Source organism: Plectropomus leopardus, chromosome 12 (genome assembly GCF_026936395.1).
Source record: "Plectropomus leopardus strain MGB_pleo_1.0 chromosome 12, ASM2693639v1, whole genome shotgun sequence".
Classification (NCBI taxonomy): domain Eukaryota; kingdom Metazoa; phylum Chordata; class Actinopteri; order Perciformes; family Serranidae; genus Plectropomus; species Plectropomus leopardus.
In genome coordinates, this window is record NC_142187.1 from 25505879 (window position 1) to 25533223 (window position 27345).

Below are 27345 nucleotides of genomic sequence, written 5' to 3' on the forward strand. Positions count from 1 at the left end.
TCCAACCACAACTGGTCGAGTATATGTGGGAGCCTTTAGTGTTGATGGGAGATGTTTTGGGACATCCGTGACAGATGGTTGAGACAAGCTCTTCAAGGACGCACTTCCTCAGAAAGGACACGGGGGCCTCTGGCGTGGGACGGGGGTGTAACAAGAATGGGAATTGCTGGCTTGCAGGAAGTGGGTATACTGGCAAGGTGTTTGGGTACACGTCGAACGCGACGTCCATGCCAGGGAACTGGATTTCCTGGTAAAGGATGACTTGGCTGGACGTGAGGTGCATGGTCCATTTTTTCAAATTCTCAGCACCGTTCAAATGACCTACATTTAACAGGACATTTTGCCACTTTCTATGAACTCAAACGACATTTCGACTGGGGTAATATTTGAGGATATGTCTGCTGCTTTCTCTTTGAAACTTCCTTCAAGCATCCACATGGGTTATGACGAGCCATTGCAAGATGAAACAACAGTGAGGATAAAAGTATTTCTTTGAAAGACTTTTTTGTTTCCCTCAGTGGGTTGGTTTGAAGTTGATTCATGTTTGCTATGTATACAGATTTTTAAGGGTTGTCCCACCCCTGTTCCCTGTTTTAAATCCAGCTATATCCCATCGAGGAGGCATCAAAGATTAAAGTGTGAACCTGTTGCACCCTGGGGTAGATAATTGGGTGGAATGCTCAGCATGTTGAAGCAGGGCCTCAAGGACCAACCAGCACCAACCAAAACCTGTGGCATCAAAACCAACCAGGTAGGTGTCCAGATCTGGCATATGGGAGTTTTTACTTTTAATGTTGATGCCAAATGATTTGTAATACTGTTTCATCTTATTTTGCCAACATTCAGGCGCCCGGGACATTGACAGGCTGATTGTAAGTGGCCCTTTGGGCCCTTTATAGAGTCCTCAAGGTGACAGGCCTGAGATACTCCCAAGGTGGTCCAGGCATGGTGTTTTTTATTGCTACTGACAACTGATCTTTTTTGGTTATGTAAGCCCTTCAAAGATAATCCTTAAATGACTGAATAATGCATTCAGAGGCATTTTGAACATTGCATACAGGTGAGCGCATACAGGTCAAAAAACATAATGATAATTTCGATATCTGATAATTCCACATTAATGTTGTGATGTTTGGTGTACTCAAAATATTTTAATATAAATGCTGAACATGTAAGCCATGTTATCAACCAATCATTTTGTTGGTCATTGTTTTGATAGGGAGGGCTTCTTTGTGTGTATTTGGTTTGTGTGTTGCTCGACGGCGCACCTGTCTGCCTTGAGGCTAGAAAGACTACAGCCTCTCATTTCTGGCTGGAACTCGTGCGGTAATGCATTAGAGGGCTTGTCATTGTACTTTATTGAAGACCTCTGACAAGCTATTTGACACCTTGACAGGGTCAGAGGTGTCAACCTGCTCAGACTGACAGAGAGATGGACACATAAGGGCACAGGCGAATAAGGTTGCTGTCCAACTCAGTTTCAGGTTGTAGCCATGGAGCACTTTGCTTCTCTGTCAATACATCTTGGATGTAGTCATGCTTGATGCAAAGACAGAAAATAGGTTAAACGTAGATCACTATTTGGCATAAACCATATTTAACCGCAAAGTAGAAAACAAATTTTTCCCATCACTTGTATTGCTATTTATCAGTAAAGAGTGAGTTGTGAGTGTTGGGAGATACTGGCTGTAGAGATGTCTGCCTTCTCTCTCTTGGTTTGTGGTACCCAAAGCAGCTTCATATTGTAAATACTTTATTACTACAGACCAAAACACATCAACCATATTACTGTGCAGAAGGAAGCATGCATCTCACCTAGCAACACTGAGCTAGCTAAAATCATGGCCCAGCTGAGGCGACTGCTATTAATGTTTACATCTTGTGCTGCCACAAGCACAAGCCTCTCATCCATGTGTAGAAGCATGCTTCCTTTTGCACAGTGATACAATTGTTGGGTGTAGTTTGTTAGAAAAAAAAAAATAGCTCCTACATTGAACTGTTCACAGAAAGGTCCGTGGATTATCTTGAGTAACTGGGTTGTGATTTCTGGAAAGAGACATTACTGCTGAGTTTTTCAAGTGTGTTTTTTAGCACCACAAGTCCAGTTCCACTGTGTAAGAGCCAAGGTAGACATCTCTACAGCCAATATCTCCAACACTCAAAAACTCACACCAAAACAATCTAGAATGATAAAAGGCAGGACAGGTAAGATGAAAAATATATATTTTTGATTCTGGGGTGACTGTCCCTTTAACTAATCTTTGCATAGATTATTTAATATTTTCTATATAATGTCATTGTGTTTGGTTTATACTGAAGGCAGAAAGAAAAACAGTGTACAGCTATTATACATTTATGACAGGATCAAAACCTGAAAGGGCCACAAGGTGAATGGATAATGGCAGTTGAATGTATGTTTTACATGTTTTACATGCACTTTGTGCTTTTTCACATCAAATATGAAAATGTATATGCAGTGAACAAACTGGAAATGGTTAAGAATCTGAATAAAGGGATAATAAGCACATAATGTCACAATAATTTAAAATGTTGTGGGTAAACTCACATGTATAGATGTTTAGAACTATGGGCTTGTAAGAGCCACAAAATGGCAAACAATTTAGCTGAAAGTGCACAGGATGGAAATAATGGCACAATGAATTCTAAAGTCTCAAATCCTTGTTAAGACCCTCCATCTTTCAAACTAAACTGGATCACACCAAGAATCTCCTATCCCTTTATCCTGTTTAGATCCTCTAATCCCTCAGCCATTTTCCATTCTTTCTCTTTTTCCCATTTCAAATGGCAACTGTTTGGTTGTCCGGCATTGGAACGTTGAGAATTCGTCCTCTCAGTGAAAGGAAAGTAACTATATTGAAGAAAGGAAGAACAGCTTGACAGAGCCAAGAATGCTACGGATCTCTTTAAGTCCCATAATGAGATGTTTTCTCTGCTCGGAGCTTGTATTGACATGGAGACTAATGATTTCCACAAAGTAATAGATTGAGAGAGTAATGCGCAGGGGTGGGAAAGACAACACAAAGTGATTTAAGTCGTAGAGTAGCCAAGATGCTCAGTGCCTCTCTTTGTATGGGATGTGAAGAGCCTTAATGACATCACTTCTCTGGAGCAGACACACGCAGAAACAGGATTGCAGAGTTTGCATGTACCTTCACAGCGAATGCTGAACGAATTGACTATAAATTTCTATCTTGATCACTACATAATAAACTTTAAAAAGTGGTAGATTTTGGGGGGTAGCAGAGGACAGGTACCCTCAGTATTTAGAACATGTGCATTTATCCGCCCCAATAAAAACAGGAAAGTATCAGAGGACTATTATTCTGAATTTAAAGACATTTTCCCCATGAATTAATTCAGAAAACAAATTGGTGCATAAAAATTCACCAGAATGCATGAAAGTTAGTGTTAAATGCTCAAAATTTTTCTGGTGGAGGACCTCCAAATCCCCCATTTCATATGTGTCCCCCCAAATGTTGAGAAGAAACATACGGCTACATTCACTCAAGAACTGCCAAAGATTAAAAAATGACAGGACTTGTACGAAACACTCCTGCGGTTCGGACCTTCCAATTAGGTACTAATGTTATCTATATTAACCCTTCGCCCCTTCCCTGACTTAGCTTTATTGAGGGAAGGACGAGGGGGTTGGGGCTGCCTCAATAAAAACAGCACTAAAAAGCAATTACAGTGCTGTGAAGAATGGGACTTGTCAGTAATTTGCTGTCTAAAACCGAGGAGATTGCAGGTCTGGGGCCGATTGGAATTCTGAGCCTGGAGTGCAGTGTGGGAAAAGCAGTGGGAAGGCAAGCACCACCCTTTGTGAGGTAATTACTGGAACTACCAGAGGCCAGCGCCAGTCCCTGCTAATGATAACCCCGCTCCTCTCCCCTGCTAGACACCTTGTAATTGATACACCCAATCTCACTCACTTAGGACATGTCCACATGATGCGGATGAATTTGGACATGTATCACTTTAGTCACTAAGAATTAGGGATTGAAGTATTTTTCAGTCACTGAGAATCAGGGCTGTCAGACGAATGAGTTTTTAAATCGCAATTAAATCGCAGCATTTCTATAGTTAATCATGACTAGTCGCATTTTTCAGTTACATTAATTTGCATCGCAAAACAGAAGTCTGTATTAACAAGGTGAAGCAACTCTTACCAGATTGTCTTGATTAGGAATCAAATGACAGCAAAAAAACTGCATGGGACTAGCATAAATTGGAAATGTCTGTAAAGAAGAGAATCATTGGTATACATAGGATCCATTTTCATTCAGATTCATGATTCATGAGGTCAGAGGTCAAGGGGCCCCTGTGAAATGACCATGCCATTTTTACATCACCAAAATTTAGCCCAACGTTGAAACATTATTTCACTCCCTTCCCAAGAAGCTGGCATGACATGGTTGGTACCACTGGATGCCTTACATAGTTTCATATGTATCATCACTGCAGCTTTAAAACTCAGTCCAGTACAGCCTCCTAAAGACGGAAATATTGGCCGGTGGTTAATGCAATTAAAACAAAGTTAGCAAAATTAAATGCAAACCTTCATCGCATCACAATTAATGCATTAACCCTGACAGCAGCAATAATAATTTTTAAAAAAGGTTAATGCACTTGAGAATCTACAAAAACAACAGCAGCTCAGAATGGATATGCCGAACACTGGCTCAAGATAGGCCCATTTGTGTTTTAACATCAGCCATCATAGTCCTCCTTCACGCTTGCCTCACAGGAGAGGTTTCAGTTCATTGCAATCTACAACCTCACCACTAGTTGCCACTAAAGCCCACACACTAGACCCTCAAATGTAATTTTTCCAAATTTAAAATGAGGGGCCAATACATCTAAATCTCACCTAGGGCCCTAACAGGTCTGAGGCAGGTCCTGTTTTTTGTCAACTGAAACTTTCTTGTAAGTTTATAATAACATTAAATCAGGCACATATAAACACACACAATATAATTCCCAATAGCAGCAAGCAACATTCACTGTTTGACCAGTAAGGAAACAATTTTTGTCTTTTCATGGTTATCATGTGCCCACTGTCGATATGAAGTCACCACCACAGAGACGAGAATATTACTGAAACTGCATACATGCTCATCCTACCTGCTGAACCACTTGGAGCTACAGGGAGGTGAAAAGGGGACTAATGAGTGATCATGTCTGCCTCCTCCTCCCAACTACAACCCAAACCCGCATTGATCTGGAGGATGACCCCTTGTCAACCTCCAGGCACGACACCCTGCACCACCACCACCACCACCACCACCAGACCACATCTTACAGCAGCATACCTGAACACAGAGGGCTCCCCTGAAAAACTCTTCCTCAAACTGAAGAGTCAGAGCAGTCAGTGTGGTAATCAAACACATGTGCGTGCAAACACACACCTGTAGACCATGGAGTGCATTAGTATGTCGGCCCCCCTCCCCCTCCTTGTTATCTCCCCCAGTTTGACTAATGTTCTTTTGTAAGTACAGAGGTGGCAAAATTCTTTTGTCGGCTTCAACAATACAAACAGGCACTTCAAAAGGGGATAAAGCTGCTTTACAGGTGCCACATCTCTTCTGATGATGGCTGCCCTCTTTAGAAATCTTGCAGATAACCCATCATCCTCATTCATGGCAGGTGACATGCTTCACACATTCCCCTCCCTGGCTGTAAAAGAGAAAATGTAATGCCATGATTGCCACAGATGTTACAATGCTTTAACACAGCCGCTAGAGAAAGATTTGTTTTGTAACAGTGCATATAGAGTTATCTATAGTTGTTTCGTCTGTCTACTGTTTATCCAAAAGTGGCAAAAAAAGTGATTAGTGTTGTGTGATAAACAACACATTGGTGGATCTTAAGTTAGAATTTAGTGGCTGAAGTGTTGGATGAAGGTGTGAGCGCTCTCAGGATCTATTTATTTAGAAAATAGAAGTGAGAATATCACTTACAAGCTATATAAAAACAAGACTAATAATGCAAAATAAAATCATTTTAAGGAGATTAGTTTGCATTATCACATGCATCAGTTTCTTAAATTAACCATGGCAGTACACCAAGACATTTTTTCATGCAATATCCATATGACAAAATTAATTCTGCTACAATTTTGGAAATCTGAGAAGCTCATTTGAAATGTGTTTTAAGGAATTAGTAAATGTTGTTCATCTGGAGAAAATAAGATTCCCACTGTCAAACAGGAATAATCTTTTTTAGAAAATCCAGCAACTGGTCATTAAACTGATTGGAAAACTGAAGTGAATGGTTAATGGTCTGACAGGTTAACTGTAGCCTATCATTGTGTCATATGTCAATAACCTGCAACTCATGTGATAAATATGTTACCACCAGTGTCCTGTTGTTTTTTTTTGTCCAGTTGTTTGTTTGTTGGTTTTCTCTGCATGCAGTTTTTTGTTATGTTTTGTTGTTGTTGTAGTTTGTGCAATTCCAGTTTTAAAAAAAAGTATTCTTATACTGCTCGACAAAATTAATAAACAGATGATGTTTTAAAAAAATCTTCCATTCTGGAAGGTCCAATGTGATAAATGTGTTAAAGACATGGACTGAGTCCAAGGCGGTGATCTTATTCCAGACAGAAGCACACATAGACATGAAAAGGCTGGCTTCAAAGTCAGTTACATAATGAAATGCCCACACATTGCAGTTCTCTTCTGTTACTCAGTTTTGGCCCATCACCTTTGATGACCTATAAACAAGAAGAGCTTTGAGAATCACATTCTTTAAAGCTACAGCCTGTGCTCAAAAAAATGTCTCAGGTCAAAGTGTTGAACATTAGAGCAGCAGCTCCGTAAAGAGGAGTTTTAATGCCTAAATATGATATATCAAACTTCTGCATGCAGATAAAACCTCAAATTGAACACATTCATATCCCAGCTTGCACTTCTCTCAGTGATTTTCATGTTCATAACATCAAAAGGCCCCAGAACGAGTGAAACAGAAAGCTGGCTGTAACCAAAGTGTGACTTCTGTGGGAGTATTTGCATCATTTGAGTGTGGGCCTTTGCACCACTCCACTGTATATATGTCGCTCCGCTCTGCCCCACAACAACACGGCTTTATTGAAATGCATGCAGTGGTCCCTTGTGAATGTCAGGGTGAAACTCAGGACATAAAATAAAAAGAGGACACTGATTGCAATTAGGCCCATTGTCTCCCATTTATATGGTTATTGGGTGGTGTCCTCTTGCAGTCTGGTCGCGTCGAAGTTCTCACAGTCAGGATGCCTTCTCTCTCACTGGAGCTACCGTAGCCTCTTCTGGCAACTATCTGCTAACAATGTTCATCTCACTTGGGTGACAAAGCTGCAAGGTGGGTCTGGTCTGAAGGGAAGGGCCCATTTCCTTCAGCCAAAGAACAGTGTTGCTGCAGGGCCGGAGTTTCTGTCCATCCTGTGATCTGTTTCATGTTTTGTACTTGTTCTCTCCCACTCAGATGGTGTGAAAAGTGTCAAAGGTCGAGGTGTGGAATGAGCTGCCTCCCAGTCACTAAACCAAACCTGAACCTGGTCGGCTCCCAGGAGCTCATACACAACTGTCTTCATAGAGTCTTTATTCATTTCCCATCATGAGGCAGGATTTAAATGCCATAGCATTTTTATGAATGTCTGGGAAAATAAGTATACCCAAGTAATGAGTTTCAGTCGTAGGACAAACTGTGAAAGACGGCTTAAAATATAGTTTAACGTGGGGGTGGACGGACTAATGAATCCACATGAATGAGAACGGAAGGGTATCACTTTTTGTGGTGCTTCCACTCTGGAGGGGGTGTGTATCAATCTTTCTGTGAGATAATGGGGTTAGATAGCAGTGAGACCTGGCCTCTGGTGGTGACATTGTTGCAGGGCTCAAAGACTATCAGGGGTCCAGCGGCTGAGCCGGAGCACTGGTGGGCTCTATTCACATCCAGCCTCTAATCTATCTTGAGATCAGGTCTTTCTCTTCAGCAAAGCTTCATCTTTTTTCTTAACTCTCATCACTAAGATTTTTTTCTTTTATATTATTGTTTCTCCAAAAAGCACAGCTGGCATCTGCAGTCTCTCAAAGGAATCAAATTATTTGTCCAGCTTTATTTTCTTCTTCTTTCGTTCAACAACGAATCCACAGCGCATGTTTGGGCATTAGGATCTAAATCTATTAGTCTTCCTGACTGACAGCTCCTCCATATTCTAGGTCTGTGACTGTGATTGGATTTTTCATTCATTCAGGCATCAGTATTATCTGTGGTAGGTTTGAATAGTGTCTTCATAATGAGGCACCGTCCACAGACAGGCAGTCTACCTGCTATTTCAGTGGCCCTTCATTACTACATGGTTGCGTCCTCTCTGCCAGCTACAAGCATAACTGCTTGATTGTCACTGAGAAGGGTTAAGAGTTTGTTGACCTGTCAGTAGAGACGTCATAATGCTTTCATTTATTGTGACACATTTATTTTGATAAGTTCGTTTTTGTGTGTTGAGGGGTGGAGGAGTTTGAATAAGTAAAATGTAACACAAGAAAGTATTCTCTCAATTGAAGATGCACTAAAAGCTAATTTTCAGTCTCACGCACCTGCAACATATTATTAAAATTTTTGATACGCAAAAGTTTACAGGACATTGCATGGTCTATTGACATAAAAAATTACACCATAGAGTCTCTTTTACACATTGTTTGTGGTAAATTACTGCGATATCCTGTCCGGCACCACTAGCGATTTTTGATTATCACACACATACTACATCCTGGAACATTTCCGTATTACACCCTTTCACACATGCATAATAGATGGGACAATGGACAAACCAGCAGATGGCAGTAATGCGACACTTATGGATTATGACATAAATCTCATTAAAAGAAGAAGAGGATGGGGCAAGGCCGGATGTACATGTACACGATGAAAGTCGTCTCTTATTATTTTCAGGAACATTGTGGGCAAGGAGCTGCTCCTGTCCAGTGCTAATGTTCTTGAAATGTATTTAATTAATGTAATGCTTGTTAGTTATAAAATCGCCTTTGAACGCAGTGGCGAAATGCTGAACTGTAAATAAATTGCAGATATGTCATCAGCGGAGATTGTTTCACTCAGATTTCTTTCTTCAGATAGACTTAACCTTGTATGTTCTTGTCTCTGCAGTGTTGTTGCTTTCATTTACATTTTCATTTTTTGCAGTGCTTTTTTTTGACATTCACGAAAACATCACAAAAAATATTTCACATATTAAGTTCAGTCATAGATAATGGTTCAACAGTTTGGTTGTTTATGTTGCTTTATTTTGGTGTTACAGAGTTAACTTTAGAAATCTACTACAGGCAGTAAGAGAAACGATACCTGTGTGCAGTCAGTGAAAAAAACAAAACAAAACAAAAAGACAGAGATGAGGTAAAAAGGCTACAGCGTTACAAGTCACAACACTGTTTTAAAAAAACGTTTTTTCTGCAAATATATACTTTTACTTACTAGTATGTACATGGTATGAAATAAATAATTATAAAAAAACATCCAATTTTAGAAGTCCATAAAAACGCAAAAAACTACTTTGTACAGAACTTTGGATTTAAAGACTTGACAAAACAATTAGAACATAAGCAAATTGTCCACACAAGCAATCAGTCACAAATAAAGTGTACAGTAATAAATGCAAGATAACAGATCTTGTACTGATAATGGTTGCTGTGTAGTTTATTAAAAAGGACTTAAAATGTGAAACTGGTTATGGCTGCTCAGTAATATTTTCAGTCAGAATGATAAGTAATCACAAGTGGGGTTGATTGTGATTAAAGGTCCAGTGTGGATTTAGGAGATCTTTTGGCAGAAAAGGTTTACAATATTCACAACTATGTGTTCATTAGAGTATAATTACCTGAAACTAAGAATAATTCTGTTATTTACCTTACAATGAGCAATTTCTATCTACATATAAAGCGGCCCTCATCTATTGAGACCGCCATGTTGTTTTAGAGAACAGACAAACCTAACACTGGCTCTAGCAAGGGCCATTTGTGTTTTTGCGCCACCATGGATACCCTACACACTGCAGAAGTTTCAGTTCTGCAACCTCACCACAAGATGCCACTAAATGGTACACACTGGACCTTTAAAATATGAGAACTATACATGCCTGAGACGTAGCATTACCTTGGCTGTAAACAATAATTAATCAGTGACTTTACACATTTCTTTATAGTTTAGGGCATCGGTGAAACGGCACATGTACTTTTTCATAAACATTATCTTACTTGTCTCAGCTTTCAGTAGTTTCTCACTTTCCAAATAAATAAATACAGTGTTTCTTCTCAAATTAAGGGAGAGCATTGGGAATCATTTTTGCCCCGATGTTTAGCATGACTACAAAATCATAGGCAACTAAAATAACAAACTCTATTTTGGTCTATTTAGTTAAACTTGGAATTACTGTATGCAAGAATTAGTCAAAACTTCACATTTTTTTCAAACTACATATAACAGATTTCTTTCACAGAAAGAATCAAATACATGCAAGAGTATACATTTAACACAAATAGACAAAGACATGTATGTAAGGAGCTAAACACACGCACATACACACAAACATTATCTTTACTTAGCAGCATTAAATTAAGGGAAGTATTGATAGTTTCAGTGATGCTGCTTGTTGTTTAGTTCGGGGAACAAGAAGCCACAGCTGAGAATTATCTCATGCACAAGTTTTGGTCATTTTACCACAACTGCAAATTATACTGCATTATATGGAGCTTATATGATACAACTTAGTTTGCGGTTTGTTTGTCATTTGTGTTTTATTTTACCAGGGAGAACAGATTTAACCTCTATAACCTCTAGAATATTATTTGTGTAAATGAAACAAAATTAGAGGGGGTAATATCCCTTTTTTAAATATAAATAACTGTTTTCCCCACACCCAGTCACATGAGACATTGCTAATACTGATAAAACAAGGAGAACATGCTTCATATTTCTCAACGGGACACAAGTGCTGACCTTTCAGATTCTTTTACAGCTCTCTCTGACCACTGCAGACTGATGGGGGGTCTATTTTTCTTGTCTTTGGTCATTATTATTGATGTTGTTCAAAGCATTGTTACTCTTAAGAAAAAGCTTCCAGTATTTTCAGGTGTTTGAAGAAATGTGCAGATTGTGGCCCAATCCCATTTCTTTTTTTTACCCCTACCCCTTATTTTTGAGTGCCACCATGTCCCCCAGAACAGTGTTACAGCATGTGGGGTATTAGCTGAAATCTCGCCATATAAAATGAGACACCCTTCAAGACCCTGATACATCATTAGTAGCTGTCGATGCAAGCATATGTGTAAACAGATGCGACAATGATGCTGGACATTGAAAATATGATGTTTTCTGATTGTGGGGATTTCTCTTACATGGGCTACAGTCAACCTTTTGCAGTTGTCAGGATGCTTGCGATTTGCTCACAACTTCAGTTTCACGCTATGAATCAATCAAACAAGAGTCATCAAATAAAAAAGAACACGGCTTCATTACCAGGCCCCTATTAGAGGAGCAGTAAGAAGTACAGCGACTTTACTTCTGAAGTTAAGTTCTATTTTGGGCATCAAAAACCATCCAAAACAGAGGGGTTGTAACATAGTAATATGTTAAAATGTGGGAGTGTAATTCAAAAATCAGCATTAACAATGCAGCTTTACAGCCCACATAAAACCAACCAACATGGAAGAACTAATGGCACTGAAAGCCAGCTGTTACAACACCTCACGTTGCCCCGCTCTCAGCCAAAACATCACACATAAGGGCAACATGTGCCAATGGTGCAGAGAACACCATAGCTACAAGCAACAAGGGCAACAGACATTATCCAATGGTCTAACATTGACCAACTGCTGACTGTTGACTTGGTGTGTCATGGCCTTTAGCTAGCTAGCTAGTTAGGCACCCAAACATCAGCATACTAGCGATTTCTTTTGTGAAACAACAGTAAAATCAGATAACACAATGGCTATCCCCGGCTGAAAAAAGCAGCTAAATACCATTTCATGCTGGTAGCTGGTTTCAGTTGGTTGTAGCTGGTTCAAGATGGTCTTAGATGGTCCTGACCCAGTTCTTGCTGGTCTTTGATAGTTTAGCTGGGTGGGCCAGTAGCTGGACATGCTGGTGTGGCCAGCCTATCAAGCTGCACACATTTATCTCTATGCATATCTCATGACAGTAGACCTAACTGATTTATGCCTTTTGCTTCTCATACTTCCCCCAATGACACTGTTTTTTCTCCATACTCAAGGACACTGATTTAGTTTCAATTTTACAGGAACTTCAACATATAAATCAGCTAGAGTGACCATCACAAGCTGATATGACCAGATAAACCAACAAAAATATGTGAAAAACATACCTTAAGCTAGTTAAACAAGCTTAAACTTTTTTTCCCCAGCAGGGTCATAATTTTTGAAGAAAATAAATTTGTGGGCTTCTTTTGCAACTCGTACAGTCATCTTGCAGATGAATTCTCACAACACTTAGTTTGAACTGTGCCTCTGAAAAAAGCCCAAGTGGTTGGGTCAAAGGATGTATTGGGATTGGGCCTGGGTATATTCTTGTTTTGCCGATGTTCTGTTGATGTGGCTCACGTCTACTCTCGAGATAAAATTAGTCATTTAAAGCAAATATTAACTCGTTAGCTTAAGAATGTGAGAACATGTAAACACATTGCAGCATAATAACTACATTCACTCAGGTGCAAGTGCATTCTTACCCAAACATCAGAAACATATTAACACTATAAAAAAACTCATTCACATAATGTTAGTTTTCAGGTATACACAAACATACTTACAATGTTGAGGAGAATGCATGCTGTTGAGTGTCTCATCATGTAAATTGCTCACTTTTTTGTGGCAAAAACAAGCTATGATTAAACATTGTAGAAAATGTGAAACTTTCAATTGTTGCCCCATAGACTTGAAAGCATTGGCAGTGCTGTACTATTCTCAACAAAAGTAACTAATTAGAAAAAGAATTCACCAATATGGTGTTTGTCAATTACCCAACAGTTCTCCTTTCCTACGTCAGTACATGAAAACTCTTTCGTCATCGCTAGAGATATCAACATCGTTGTCATCACTATCATCACAGTTCATATTGATGATGCTTTATAATGTCAACATCTACTCATTTCAGTTGATCAAGGCAGACATGGCTCTTTTTAGCATCACAGCACAAAAAACAAGGCCGCTATGTCTGCCGCTGAAGTTCATGCAGGTCAGACAGTCTCTCGTATCTTGTAGATAGGTTGCTGTATCTGTTCCTCTGCCTACAGAAGTCTTTAAATTTTGGTGAGAAAAGGCAGGAATCAGACATCCTTATTTGCAGGTGTGCACATCGTAGACTCTCACGCACTCCTGACAGCTGACATAGCAGCACCAGTGGAAAATACAGTGACACTTCTCCTTTCTCTTCTCAGTTCTGGTGTTGTGACCTCTGCCACAGCAGAGGAGGTCACACCCATCTATGCCGTGGGATGTTAGATTGCAAATGCGATCGCGGGTGCCAAAGGAGCCGGTCTCGGGATTGGGGTCACAGAAATTGGGTGAGCTTTCGTAGTAAACCAGGTCGCGCTCTGTAGGGGGTTTGAAGTAGTTATACTTAGGTCTCAGGGTCTCCACCCATCCACGGGACTCCTTATGTTTCTCCACCACCATCTCTGATGCGCTGTCATACTTATCCTTCATGTAGTCGCCAATAACTCGGAAGTCAGGCTGAGACCACCAACACGTCTTGACCTCGCAGCTGCCTGACAGCCCGTGGCACTTACACTTCAGGAACATGTTGTCATTGAGGGACTAAAAATTAAAGACAATCTGTTAATTATATATCTCAACATAGCAAATCTGCAACAACACGATCAGCAAGAAGAGCTTTTAGAAATCTCACCATTCTTCCTGCCTCATTGTTATGTCTGTTCATGGCTGAGCGTGCATCAGGGCGATTCTCCCTTGCATCAGCAAACTCCCGGGACACCATACTTCCAAACTCCACATCTTCACTGCAGCCACCCCACTTCCATCCCTCACCAGGGGGGCCCTTGTGGCGTGTGTCACATCCACAGATGGTGGCTGAACCCTCAGCGCAGGCACGGGTCACTGCAAATGCAACTCCCGCCGAGGCAATAGCATGGACAAATGCTGATTCTCGAGTTGCTGGAAAGAGAAGTTTAGATATCTGTAAGACATAGAGTGTTGGAAAAATACTTGAAGGAAACAGTCCTGCAGAGAAACACCTCTGCAGGACCAGTCAAATTAGTAATGAGTACCTGATGCTGCGGATTATTTTCAGGATTAAATTTATAACAAAATTTAATTTGAATTGCTAGAGAATGTAGGACACCACCTGTTTATATGGATATCTGCTTGTGTTCGGTCTTGTATGATTGCATAAGCAAATATTTCTCAACCCAAGCCAACAAGAGAGCATTAAACAACTGGAAAGTCAATTACTATTGTTGGCTACATGTGTTGTATCAACCAAGGTGTATCAGTAAGTGTGTGTTCATTTAGCCCAGACATCAATCGTCCTGTCTCTAAAAAAGGCCAGCAAGGCCTCTGTGCCTCTGTCTGACATAGCTAACTGATGACTCAGAGGGATCAGGATCTTCCACAGAGATGAGAGGAAGAGACGAGCCTGACAGGCCTATAATTAAGAGACTCAATTAAGCTTTTGAAAGGTTAGGAAACTGCCTCACACTGCAGGGACAAATCATAGGCACAACATGGAGAGAGGACTGTGGTGTCCAGACCCTGAACAACTTGTCACAGTTACAGAAGGGGAGACATCTTTTGCTTCAGCATTCCCTGCTTTAACAAAATTAATTATGACAGGGTTTTTCCTTAAATATATGTACATGTATGGTCTTGCACAATCATGAGCGAAGAGACAGCGAGAGCGAGATAAAGACAGTGGAAACACCAGGTGTTACTACGACATGAACATCAAAGACTACAGAAATGGACAGAGGGGGTTAAAGATCAATAGGGAAATTTTGGATTGTGTGTGTGCATGTGCATATCAATGTAATAGATAAAGAGGCAGTGCATGCCTCTGCCTAAGAACAAGAACAACATAGGGAGAGAGAGAAAAGAAAGAAGGGAGGAGTATAAAGCAAAAAAGAGAAGGAGCTCCTCCCTTACAGCAGGTTCCAACCAGTTTGAGGACTAAAGGGCATTAGGAACAATGATGCAAGAGAAAAGGTCTACTGGCATCCTCCACCACCCACTTCATACCTCTATTGTATGCACAAGGTTACTAATGTTCATTATACAGCCGAACCTCTGCTCTCTTCACTCGAGCCCTGCTTTCTGCATCCACCTCAGATCATTTCAAACGGATATTTAATTATTTTCTTTGCAAATAAGGTAGCTTATGGCTGTAAGATAGATATCACAGCATGAGGTAAATGTCTACTGTGATTGGTTACGTATATATAACAGGCATCCAAGTACGGAGGTTAATGTTTTTATTGTTGAAGTGTCTGAGGTGATAGTTCTACCCAAGCAGCAATCTAAAAAATGAAGCCAACGGCGAAGTGCCAATAAGCTACAGTCTGGATGGGGTATGGACTAGCAAGAAGGCAGCTGCCATATCTGAGAATTTTTGCTTTATTTTTGTACTGTGGGAGTTGGTGGAGATATGTCATCTATCTTTATATACAGTATATGATCCCCATAGACACTTATGTCAAAATGCCCAACTTTACATCAGAAATAATCATGTTTATGGCCTGCTACAAAATGCAATGTTTGGGTTAGGGTGAAGGTTAGCGTTGGGGTTATCCGCATCCTCCTTATATGGCCACTTATGGCTCAAAAAATTCAAGATGGGAGAGCCAAAATTCCAAACTAGTGGCTTAAAATTGGAAATCCACAACACAAGAGGTGGCAATGTCTTTTATTTTATGCAGTTTATAGTTCAAAACAATCTAAAATATTCAGGTGTTTATAAAATGGATTTGGATCAAAGCTTCTCTCAGCATATAAAAGACTGTCATCTTCATAGAAATATAATTTAAATCAGTGCATCACAGAATGTCATTATTTTGCAAAGTGTGACGTAATAAGGACCTAAAATATAGGCCAGGAGGACCTTAAGTGGTGACTGGCAATGTTGCTGCTGAGCAGAAGTGGGTGAAGGAGTTCAAATGGAAGAGGAAAAGAGGATTAGCTTGGGATAAAATGAGCAAAGGAGAAGGATTGGGGCAAATTAAATATGTCGTGGTGTCTCTGTGTGTGAGTAGATGAGCTAACCTCAGAAAAAAAGGTAGGTTTCTAAAGTCACATACTTCTTGTGACAGCCCAGCCCTCTTTACTAAACTGCCCCGTTCTTCAAATAATACAGGGAATAAACTCTCATTGGTTGTGCAGAAACCCTCACTATTAAGGGACGAATCTATGCTTTTTAGCAGATGAAATCTGTTGGTTTTATATGGACCATTAATACGACAGTTTTGAACACATGCAAAGACAGAACACAGATGATTGGGGGCTATATACACCTGTGATAGCATTTACTTCACCTGGAAACACCAGCTCTTACATTAGTTGCTCATCTTTTCTTGATTTTACGACCGGTTTATGGCATTTCAGGACACTTTTACTCCGACAATGCTCCTCCACCAAACTTTGCCAGACCCTGGCAGGCCAAGTGGTCCCTACAACCTGCTGGGGGGTTGAATCCCCTATTGTGCTGCCACTGTCACGCTGTGTTAGTCCCACAATGGGCCCAGATATTTTATATGAAATTTGCCCTGGCCAGTGATTAGTGGGGACCAAGTTAAGTCATAGCAACAGAGAACTATGCATTGGCTGGACCCCGCTTGTCGGCAGACGGGGAAATCCCTATTCAAATGGTTTAATAAAACAATCTAAAGGGCGTGTGAATGGGGAAAAGCACTTTTTCTCCTGCTTAATCTCATGGTTGCGAAGATATTGTGCTCTGAGCAGTGCCCAGCAGGGAGTGGGGCTAAGGTCCCCCCATCAACTCCATTTACCACACCCCTTCTTTCTTTCTTGCCCAGAGTTAATGATATACTGGTGTGCTAGTTTCCCTCCCCCAGCATGGAGAAACATACGTCTCATGAGAAGCATAGACCTCTTAGCTCATCCTAAATAGTTACACTTTCTCATCCTCAGGTCATAGGTCGTAACCCACATCCCGTGACCTTTTCCCAGTTAGTTTAGCTGGGACTTAATGATTTAGGTTAATTTATTAGGTGGTTTTCCTTGTATACAGAGTTCAGTCAAGGCAGAGGTACCTACAGGGAGTAAAGGTTAGATAAGTCAGAGCTACAACAGTGTGAAACTCTGAACTCCACACGCTTCGTATATTACGTAACAGGAGTTTCCTGTAAACCTTATTAGAATTTAATGGTTTCAAGTCGAATAGTGATGTGCATGTCTATACCTGTGTAGGTGGTAACACCTGAAAAATTGTGACTGTCCACTTTTTGTAGCAACATAGCCCTTACTAATTCTATCATATGAGTCATAAACTGGAGCCTGATTATACCCATACAGTTGGTAGGTGTTCTGTAAACACAAAGAATGCAGAAGAGGCTCTGGGATCGGCTCCGCGGACTAAGAACACCTGCGCAGCTTTCTATCACCTTTCATCGCAGGCAGATTCCAGCAGTGCATGTTTTGACACTTTAGTTAATGTAAATTAATGAGTGCTGACGCAGACATAGCCTTGAGGTAGGGCTCGTGATTTGGGGTGTGGAGTGAGAGAGAAACACAGAGAGAGGATCAAGCCATGTGGAAGAGAGAGCGAACATGCACATAGAAGAAGTATGTGTCCATTTTAAAGGCAGGAGTATCTTAACTCTGTTATGTTTTGGTGCATGAGGTGGGGTATGACAGTGTGCATTAGATGGATGATTATGTTTGTTCAAGCTAATGTATGATCACATTTGGGATGAGCATGCTTATCCATTTAGAGATAGGTTAATATGTAGATTTTTTGTTGTTTTTTTTGTTACCTTGGAATGGGGCATTCAAAACTATATAGGGAGTAGGTCCTTGATTATGGAGATCTCCATGTTGCATAGCACTGCAATCTGCAGTCCTTACCTAGATACCTCTAAATTCCCCCCAAAACTTACACACTGGTCCTTTAAAGGGGCTCTTGAAAGTGAATTAAGCATGTTCTGATGATTTCCATTCTATGCTCTGGTAGCCTCAATTCACTGTCCTTCTCTCCGTAATGGCCCATTTTTTTATTGTCAAGAAGCCTCTAATGTCCTTGGTGAAAGCGAGGAGGACATGGGAAGTGATGGACTAACTGATCAGAAATAACACCCTAAAGCCTATAAAGGCGCCTACTCTTCCTTTCAGCTTTGCCCCCCAAAAAGGCAGGAGGAAACCGACACACAACAGTCTGAACCGCAGACAAACAGACACCAGTGAGGACAATGGCCCTGTTGCACAGACAAACACCAGCATCAATCAAATCCAATGAAATGGAAGCCCTCTCCTACTAAGCCCTATCAAAGGCCTGCGAGCCCCTGAGTCACTCTCATTGGCCTCTGACAAAGGCACTTAATCCAGCCACTTTGACCTCTCACATTATTAAGGGCCTCAGTGACCTTAATCCAATCAAAATGATTTACTAAAGCCCAGTGGCTGCCTCCTCTTTCCTCTCAGTACCCCTGCAATTTAGCCCTGGGAGGGGGGGCAATGGGGAGAGATGTGGTGGCATTTTGCACCACAATGGGCTCGGATTGAGAACCCCTATCGTTAGCCACCTACTTGAGCTCAAGCCTCTTCTATCAACTGGCTCAGGAGTTTATTAAAAGCAATTGCCCTAAGTAACCTCCAACCCCTTGTGTTTACATCAATCTTCTGTAGACTGGGTGACAGGTTTAGATCCCCGACCCTAAAGCTCTATGTTTAGTGCTGATTCTCAATTTTGGAGCCTGTAACTCATTTTAGCAAAGGGCAGAAAGATAACACAAAAAAGGGCATCCTGGGACACTGCATTATAAAAAGCATCTGCTCTACTAAATGAAGAGATAACCAACACGTTTTAACTCCCAACTCGTCACATAGGCTATCACTGCAATTTTTTGTGGATCCTAGAGGTATACATATAACATGCTAGGTATCCTGGGTGTGTCTGTTGTTAACACACTGGGATGCCACATCTATTTTCACCTGTTACATGCATTGTTATTCTTTATTAAAAATATACCTCTGTTTTTATAGAAAATGTACTATTCTGCTTGTTTTTTTTCTTACTCAAAATAAAGGCACAATGTCAGTAAACACCTCATGTTAACATTAATTTCCTTGTGGAACAAATGCACGTGGTTTAGGTAACAAAAGCGGGTGGTTATGTTTCGAAAAAAGCCCATTATGGCTTGGCTTTACATTCAAGTCTGGTGTTTGTTGGACCGATCTACCACCCTTCCCACCTACCCTATATGGACTTCCCAGCTCCTTAAGTTACATTGTTGTCCATTTCAAACTAACACTATCCTGCGGCATTATACTCTGATGCTGCCTGGCAGCATATCATATTGCAAAAGGATGGTGTTTTTCATCAGTGTCTGATGCGGACATGACTGACCATTCAGTGGTTTTAACCCTTTCATATGTGGACTCTCATCAGTTTGCTTGTGCTGCATTCAGATTCCTTTCAAAAGCTATTTGACCCCTTTAAACCTGAGCAAATTGGTTTGATTTTCTTTTAAAAAAGGGGGGGGGGGGCAATGACCTACTTGACAACAACAAATGTATCACAAACAAAAATAACTGGGGAGGGTTGGGGATTATTAAAAAATATCCTAAGAAAAGGGAAAAATGTCTTGAAAACTGTATTCCTAATTATAGTATTTTTAAAAATTTGTTACAAAAAAAGAGAATAAAATAAATATATATGCTTTCTATTTTCAGCACTTTTGGGATTATTTTCTTGTGTGCCTTTGTTTTTTACTTTTTTGTACTTGTTTAAGGTAGTTTTCTTCTACCCTTTTTAAGAATTGTTTTTTTCAAATTTTTGGGCTATGTCATGTTAAGTTGCTCCTTATCTTCCCCTCATGTTTTTGAAAGAAATCAAACCAGAGTTGTTCTTGCTGGGAGTTAGATGAGAAGATCAATACTGTACACTCACATCTGTCCATTAAAAGATGCCAGTAAGCAGATAGCTTAGCTTAGCACAAAGACTGAAAACAGGAGGAAACAGCTAACCTGGCTCAGTCTAAAGCTAACAAAACTTGACTACCAACACAGGGGGGATTCCATAAGTAGACAAGAACTGACACCTGAAAGTCCTAATACATCATTACAGAATCTAATAGGAAAAAATTATTTTGACAAACTCCATAACTCAGTTTGCAGTCTTGTGTAAGGCACTTCAGAGGACTGCACAGCAGAACAGTCAGGGGATTCCCTCCTAAAGAAAACTCCAACAAGACCGGACTCACTCGTCCTGATTGTGTACATTATTTCATGCATACAGGCTGCTCAGAGCTTGTTCAGTCTAAGGTCTATTTAAACAAGGATGACTGAGCATAATGAATGATGCATGCATGAAGTGCAGCTTTTCTAATGCAAATATAAGGTGGAGAGAATATAGAATTGGTCCTGGAAGAGTTAATCAGCGTAGAGATACCATAAGTCACTTTCTTTTTTTAAGTTCCATTCATTATACAGGTGGTTTGAAGAACTAAGAACCTCTAGGAACTTCCCAGAAATGTAGAACCATAATTTGGGGGCAATAGGTTTAGACAGTAGCTCAGGCAGAGTCACGAAAGTAGAAGGTGCAGGCTAATGTTACTTGAAGTTACTAAAAGCATTATATTTTCCTCCCAGCTCCTGCCAGACAATCTTTTAATAAATCTACAGGTCTTAGGTGATCAAACAAGGCCTATCCATTTTTTCCCGTAGAATATGTGTGGATGTATTTGTTGCGATCATCCTCATTATGTACATTCCTGACTGACTCCTACTTCGATAATTGAACTCTTGCCTATTTATGGACAGGTAGCACTATTGCAAATGCTAATAAGATGCTTGTTTGGAAATGGTGATTTCAGTTGATAGCTTTGACATTTGTTAATCACAAGCAAGCCAAGTAATGGTGCCAAATGAAAAAACGCCAGGAATCTTTCGGCGGAGTTGAAACACGAAAGTTGGCGACCTGTGCTTGAGGTACACTGACAGGCTCCTTCCATGAAAAAAGGCAAGCATATGTATGCTACAATGATGTTAAAGAGGACACTGCATTACCTTTATCTAAAACTGGCCCAAAAATGGCCAGATTGTCATTGACCGTGGTGCAGTTCCAGCGTCTGCCCCTGAACTGATGCTGGCACTCCTGGATGCCAATCTTCACCCCCTCTGCCACACTGGGCATGATCTCCACGTAGTTCCGGCAGAAGCGCAGCTGCTTGGGCACCAGACCCGGGATGCTGCCACAGAGGATGGGTTGAGTGCCCAGTGAAGAGTATTGGTGGCCCACTGCAAGTGACCTGGAAGAGACAAGGAGTCACATTGTCAGTGCATCTTCATGATTGCATCCTATCTTTTGATTTAACAACACTCAAGAGGAAGACTAATTTCCCTCTGCAGGTGCTGTGTAATTTTACGTCTGAGTTTGTTTGTGTTTATTTGCTGCATCAGATGCTACCATTAGACGTCCATCCTTTATCCCTTCAACTACCCTTTCTGCAAACACCTGGCCTTTGTGTGTATTGAAATTGCAGCCCTGCTACCGCAGAAGCAAGCCGTGTGTCTGTCTGAGATGAAAGTCCATAGTGCATCCAAAGGTCTTCATAGACCTTAAGCTGACAACTTGGAAAACTACACCTTGTTATTAACTGTCCGCACACTTAACAGGCCTTCGGCTTAGGGTAATAAGAGTGCAAACCTGACATTGAAACTTCAGAGAGTGTATTAAGTGTAACACTGAACCCAACCCCCCCTTTTTCCTTTGAGGAAGGTACTCTGGGATACAACAAGTGCAAACTTGGTTCACTGATTACATCTCTCTGTCTCGTTGCCTTTATTGCTTTCCCTCCGTCTTTCTGTCTTTATTTTCTGTGTCCTCTCAATTAGGACTTTTAGTAACTGGTAATCATAGAAATGGAATAAGCATTGTATCACTGCATGGTGTGTAATTTAGCCAATTTAAGAAACATTTTTGCTGCTCTGTGCTCGTACATGACCATCTGTTGGCATTTCAGCATCACACAAAGCCTTATTGACTCTTTCTAAAGGTGGATAAGTGGCTTAATTTGCTCTTTGGTAATTAAGGGACACATAAATGTTGTGTAAGCATTGTTATAATATACATAAGCACTTAAATCTTCATAGTAGTTACTGTTTTAAATCAACTCATCCTCCAACTCCAAAGACATAGCAGCATCAAGGACAAATGTAATTTTGCTTTTTAAACTTTGTTTAAAAAATGACTAATGCATCTGCCTTCTACCTTCTTAAATGCATGACCTGCTGACCTGAGCTGTTCAGTTTTTATTTAAATGTCACCAAAATCAATATTTTGACTACTTGATTATTTAATAGCAGAGGTTCTATTATCTTTGGCAAGTGCCGTGCAGAGTAGCAACAAAGTAGTTTGTTGGCAATCCACACAAGTCTATATTTCACCTCAACTGTCAATTAAAGACCGAGCACTGGCGGCAGCAATCTGCTGATCCTCCCCTGAGTGATATGGGCTTGATAACAGTTACTGTAGCTGTAGAGCCGGAGCAGGTGTGCTGTCTTCGGCCGCTCAGTTAGCTCATTGTCTGCTGACCCGTTCACTGTTGTTCAACGACTAATTGCTGATCACAACAAGATTACCAAAACTCCTGACACTGGCCTCAGGCTGCTTTCTTTAAAAGCTCACAGTCCAAGAAAAGATCTCCCTGGCCAAATGACCGCTGGCTGACCACTTCTGATGGCAGCGACCACTTCTGATGGCAGCGAAACACGCAGACCTTGAAAGCCTCCATTATAGGTTGAAATTTAAAGGCTGATTAAAATTTCGTTTTCAGTATTACGCTTTAATGTTGACTGGTGTCGAGATGTGTGCAAGCCGTGCGCTGACCCGGTGAGTGAACCCTTATTTTACCCCTGAGCAAATGGCAGAGTTGTGTGTCACAGTGGTTTTAACAGAGTTTCTCGCCTAATTTCTACAGACTAGACTGCGCTAGTTAATCATAAATGAGACATCCAGTAAGCGCGCAATGGCAAGTTGAAAATGACTCCAGAGGAAATCCAGTTTGTCTGCCGTTTGTCTGCAACATCCATCAGTAAACAAGGTGCACTCCTATTACACATTGACCTCTCTTTGGCCCTTGTCAGTCCATACACCCTGAAGCACATCTTTCCCTGCAGAAATCTGAGTCCACAAATTGGTGCAGACTTTTGGTTTGTCTCAAGCAGAGCTGTAAGAAAACCATGTGCACAAGGTTCATCTTTGTGAGATGTTTACAGGGACTGAGGGGAGGTGGAAACAGGCGCTGCAGGCCTGCATTTTTTACAAGTACTTGTCCCCTGTCAGTCTGCTCGTGAACCTCCTCTGCTTCCTTTTCTTTTTGAAAATTGTGGTGTCTCTGAGGTGATGTTTTCCATCACTTGCATTAGTGACTGAGAACCAAAAGTGTCTCAACAGCAAAATAAGAGGTCATAGAGGAGTTTCCTCTTAATCAGTGTGTCTGATGAGCCTTGTTATGCATTAGGACTATACCTGTGAGGGCTTTATTGCATGCATTTCATATGCCTGAACCATCATGAGTCAATGTGTTTTGGTTGCTCCACTCATGCATGTCTCTGTGTCAATCTCTGAGTAATGCCACCTCTTCCGGTGTTAGGAAATGGCCCTAGAGAGACGGCAGGGCATGTTTCACCAGAGATGATTTATGATTTTTTAAACAAGCTATTACAAAAAGAAGAGCATTTTTGGATGCCAGCTCCAACAAAAACTTATATGTTGGGATTGTGTGGATTTTAGGGCATCTATTGAGTTTCATTCAACCTCCGCACACTAGCTGCCCTCCAAAGAAACTCATATTCGTGGTCAAAAAATAAGATTCACAAATGGTGGTGAGGTTAATGTTGTTAAACGGACACTTTAGTGAAAACTGTTACAAATAAACACTTACGCAAAGCATATATCATATTCAATTTTTGTCTGAATACAGACTTTCCCCCTCTCATCTAAGTGTATCCAGCGCAGGTTTAATGCATATTTCAGCAAGCCCAAGCAGGGTACCTTAGAATTACCACTTTACTCGAGGGCCCTGGGGCCTTGGAGCCGACTTTGACATCAAGAGAATATGTTTGGGAGAAGGAATGCGCGGCAAGCTTTCACCTCCAGGTATTTATCTTCTAAGGTGGGGTGGACTAGGAAAGGGGGTGGTGGGGTGGCGGGTGCAGCCAGGCTATGTCATGGCAGGTCGAGTAGAGACAGACATGAACCTGTCTTAGTGCATATCCCCAAGACTACTGTGGCACAGACTGTGATGCAGCTCCGATGGCCACTTGAAGTGAAGTTCTGCAGAGTCTGTCAGTGAAATATCACAGGTTGCTTTTCACAGAGGCGAAAGCTCTTAGGTAGCTGACATGCTGCTTGGAAACAGAGAGACAATGCAGCCGTGTTGAGCGCAATCCAAAAGGAACCACGTTATTTGACTTGGGATGAGTTGCCATGAAACCAAAAACACATCAGTAGTCTTCCAAGAAAGAAAAACTTTAGTGTTACGTCAAGAATGTTCAACTTGAGGTGACTTCATGTTCTGCAGTCAAAGATCGTTTGTATTGTAGTGGAAGGAGTGATGCAGCAAACTTGCTTGTTTACTCGCCACACTTTTACTTCTGTAGTTCAATCAAAGAGCAGACCCAACCGCTGAAATCAAATCATCAACACAAGTTTGTTTGTTAATGACTGAATGGAAACATGTCTTCTATTGTTTCATTCATAACTGACTTGGGAAAAAAAGCTCTTATGGAGACTGAAATGCAAGACCTTTCTTTGCTCTGTGTACATGTCAATCAGCACAGCACAGGTGATAAAGGTGATAAAACACAAAAAAATCTGAACATTAAATAAGTTGTTGGACCATCTGGTGTGACTGTATGCAATAAGAACAAGGATTTCACTGATATGGGTCAGTTTTTTTCCACCAAATCAGGATTTCCTTCCAGCTGTGCGTGTAATTAGTTTCTCATCAGTATAAACACCAGGAGCCCCATTAAGGAAAATAGGAGGGTACACTCAATATCTAAGCAAAAACAAATATTGAATGATTTTATTTCATTTGTTTTGATTATTATTTATTTATTTATTTTTAATTCTAATTTCAATTGTTAGTTCAGTACTATAAGAAATGAGTGATTCATATGTTTAGCTGATGGATCAAGTATGAACATTGTGAAACAAGACAACAAAAGCTTCTAAAGAAAATGAGACATTTATATGAACAAAAAGTGGGAAAAAATGGTGCTAACAAGTGACACTTGTCATTTTTTTAAATATGAGGAATAATAGGCTGCTGCACCATTAACTTACAATCTTGTAAGTGCACACTGCAGTTATTCTGTGTGATTAAAAAAGAAAATGTAAGTAAAGGGATCAGAATTTGATTTTTGGAAAAAAAATCTGGAATGTAAAGAAGCTGATGTAAAAGAAATAGTAGTGGACTGAGACATAGGCCTATATGCAAATTCTGCCATCACACTTCAAACTGGTGAATTTGTTTTATTTTTACGCCTTATGTTCAAGTTTAAAGTAAAGTCTGACAAGAGAAAATGAAACAATTCTATTCCAAATGCTGTGCTGATTATCCCATAACATTACTGTAAATAGGCTAATATAAATTATATAAAGAATAGATTATATATAATATGTTTTACATTGTTTTTGTCCCAGAGATTAAAAGATTTCATCCTTGTTTTGCCACATTGACTCCCAATACACGAGTGGACGCGCGTATGCCCACACACGCAAACACACACACACACACACACACACACACACACACACACACACACACACACACACACACACACACTTCCAAGCACACAAACTTTGCACCTGCTGCACTCTGAATATGAATATTACCTCAAAGTGCATCGTTCATGCTGCAAATGTCGGGTCCATAGCATTAAAATAAATATTTAGATTGAAATGTGGTTTTTCGTCATTAGTTTTGTCTTCTAAATATTTGTTTTCAAATGAAAGCCCATTCGTACATCTTTGTATTACACTCTTTTTGACATCAAGCCATTCGTTGCACCTCAGATAGTTAACACTCATGTCAAAAGTTTCACAGTCGGTTCACCTAAATGTTCCGCTGCTGTCAGAAACGAAATCAGAAGTATAACCCCCTCAAACTGACACACAAGCGAATCATCTCAACTTCTCAAGGTTTCAAAAAATGTGTCGCCATTTGCTCGAAATGAAAATAAAACTTACCACCAGATGGGATAACTTGCCATGACATGCGTAAGCCCACAGAGCAACAGGAAACATCCAAGGTATATCATCCTTAAAGTTTCGCTTAAACTTCTCCAGCAGAAACCTGCGCGCTCATAGGCGCACTGAGATTTAACTGAAGATAAAAAAAATCTGTGCTGATGGATTTTTTATTTCTATCCTCCAAAAAAAGGGGGGAAATCCTCTGAGGGAGAATCTATCTTTCGCGACTACTCGTGGCAGAACTCGGGAGCCAAATATTAAAAGTTAAAAGCTGCTTGCTTTTTTTAGGACCCAATCAGCAGGTATTGCCAAAGGGGGAATTCTGATGATATGTTCCCTCTGTTGCCGAGTCAGGCGGTTTGAACTCAGACAACAGAATGAGCTAATTTTAAGATGTGTTTTAGTGCTCATTGAGAATTGGTCGCATTAGCATGCAGTGTGTGTGATATATAATGTTGTTTAAAGGAGAGAGGGAGGGTCTGAGGGGTTTTAAATAGACATCGGAACCCCTGTGGATTGCGTAGCTATAACAACCTGTCCGGATTTCACTCCCTGGCTTGAAGCTTCTAAAATGCAGAAATAAATATGTGTGAATTGCTTGAGACCATTATTAAGGTCTCCAGTCCTTTATTTGTGCCCGTTTGCCATGAATGTAAAATTAGATGTGAAGTTCCTCGGATTCCCAATAAAGTGAATAAAACTAGACTAAATGAATTAGATTTTTCCGAAGAAGTCCTTAATGATTTGGCCACAAATTGCGTTTATTTATTATTAAATATGTTAAATAAAAACGAACAAATGTTTTTTCTCCTTGTCTCTAAATTTTATGTTCTTTTAAATTATGCAAAACGTTTGAAAGAACAAACAAACAAA

At 40.4% G+C, this 27345-nt stretch overlaps 1 protein-coding gene across 1 annotated transcript; it reads right to left on the reverse strand.

The window, feature by feature from the left end:
• Positions 1–13271: 13271 nt before the first annotated feature.
• On the reverse strand, positions 13272–27176 carry wnt3a (wingless-type MMTV integration site family, member 3A). The gene is made up of 4 exons (XM_042497786.2): positions 26470–27176; positions 21279–21520; positions 13933–14198; positions 13272–13841 (listed from the first exon to the last, which is right to left on the reverse strand). Exons 1-4 carry the CDS (start codon positions 26538–26540, stop codon positions 13362–13364), a joined length of 1059 nt encoding a protein of 352 aa, XP_042353720.1. The 5' UTR covers positions 26541–27176; the 3' UTR covers positions 13272–13361.
• Between the last annotated feature and the right edge of the window lie 169 nt (positions 27177–27345).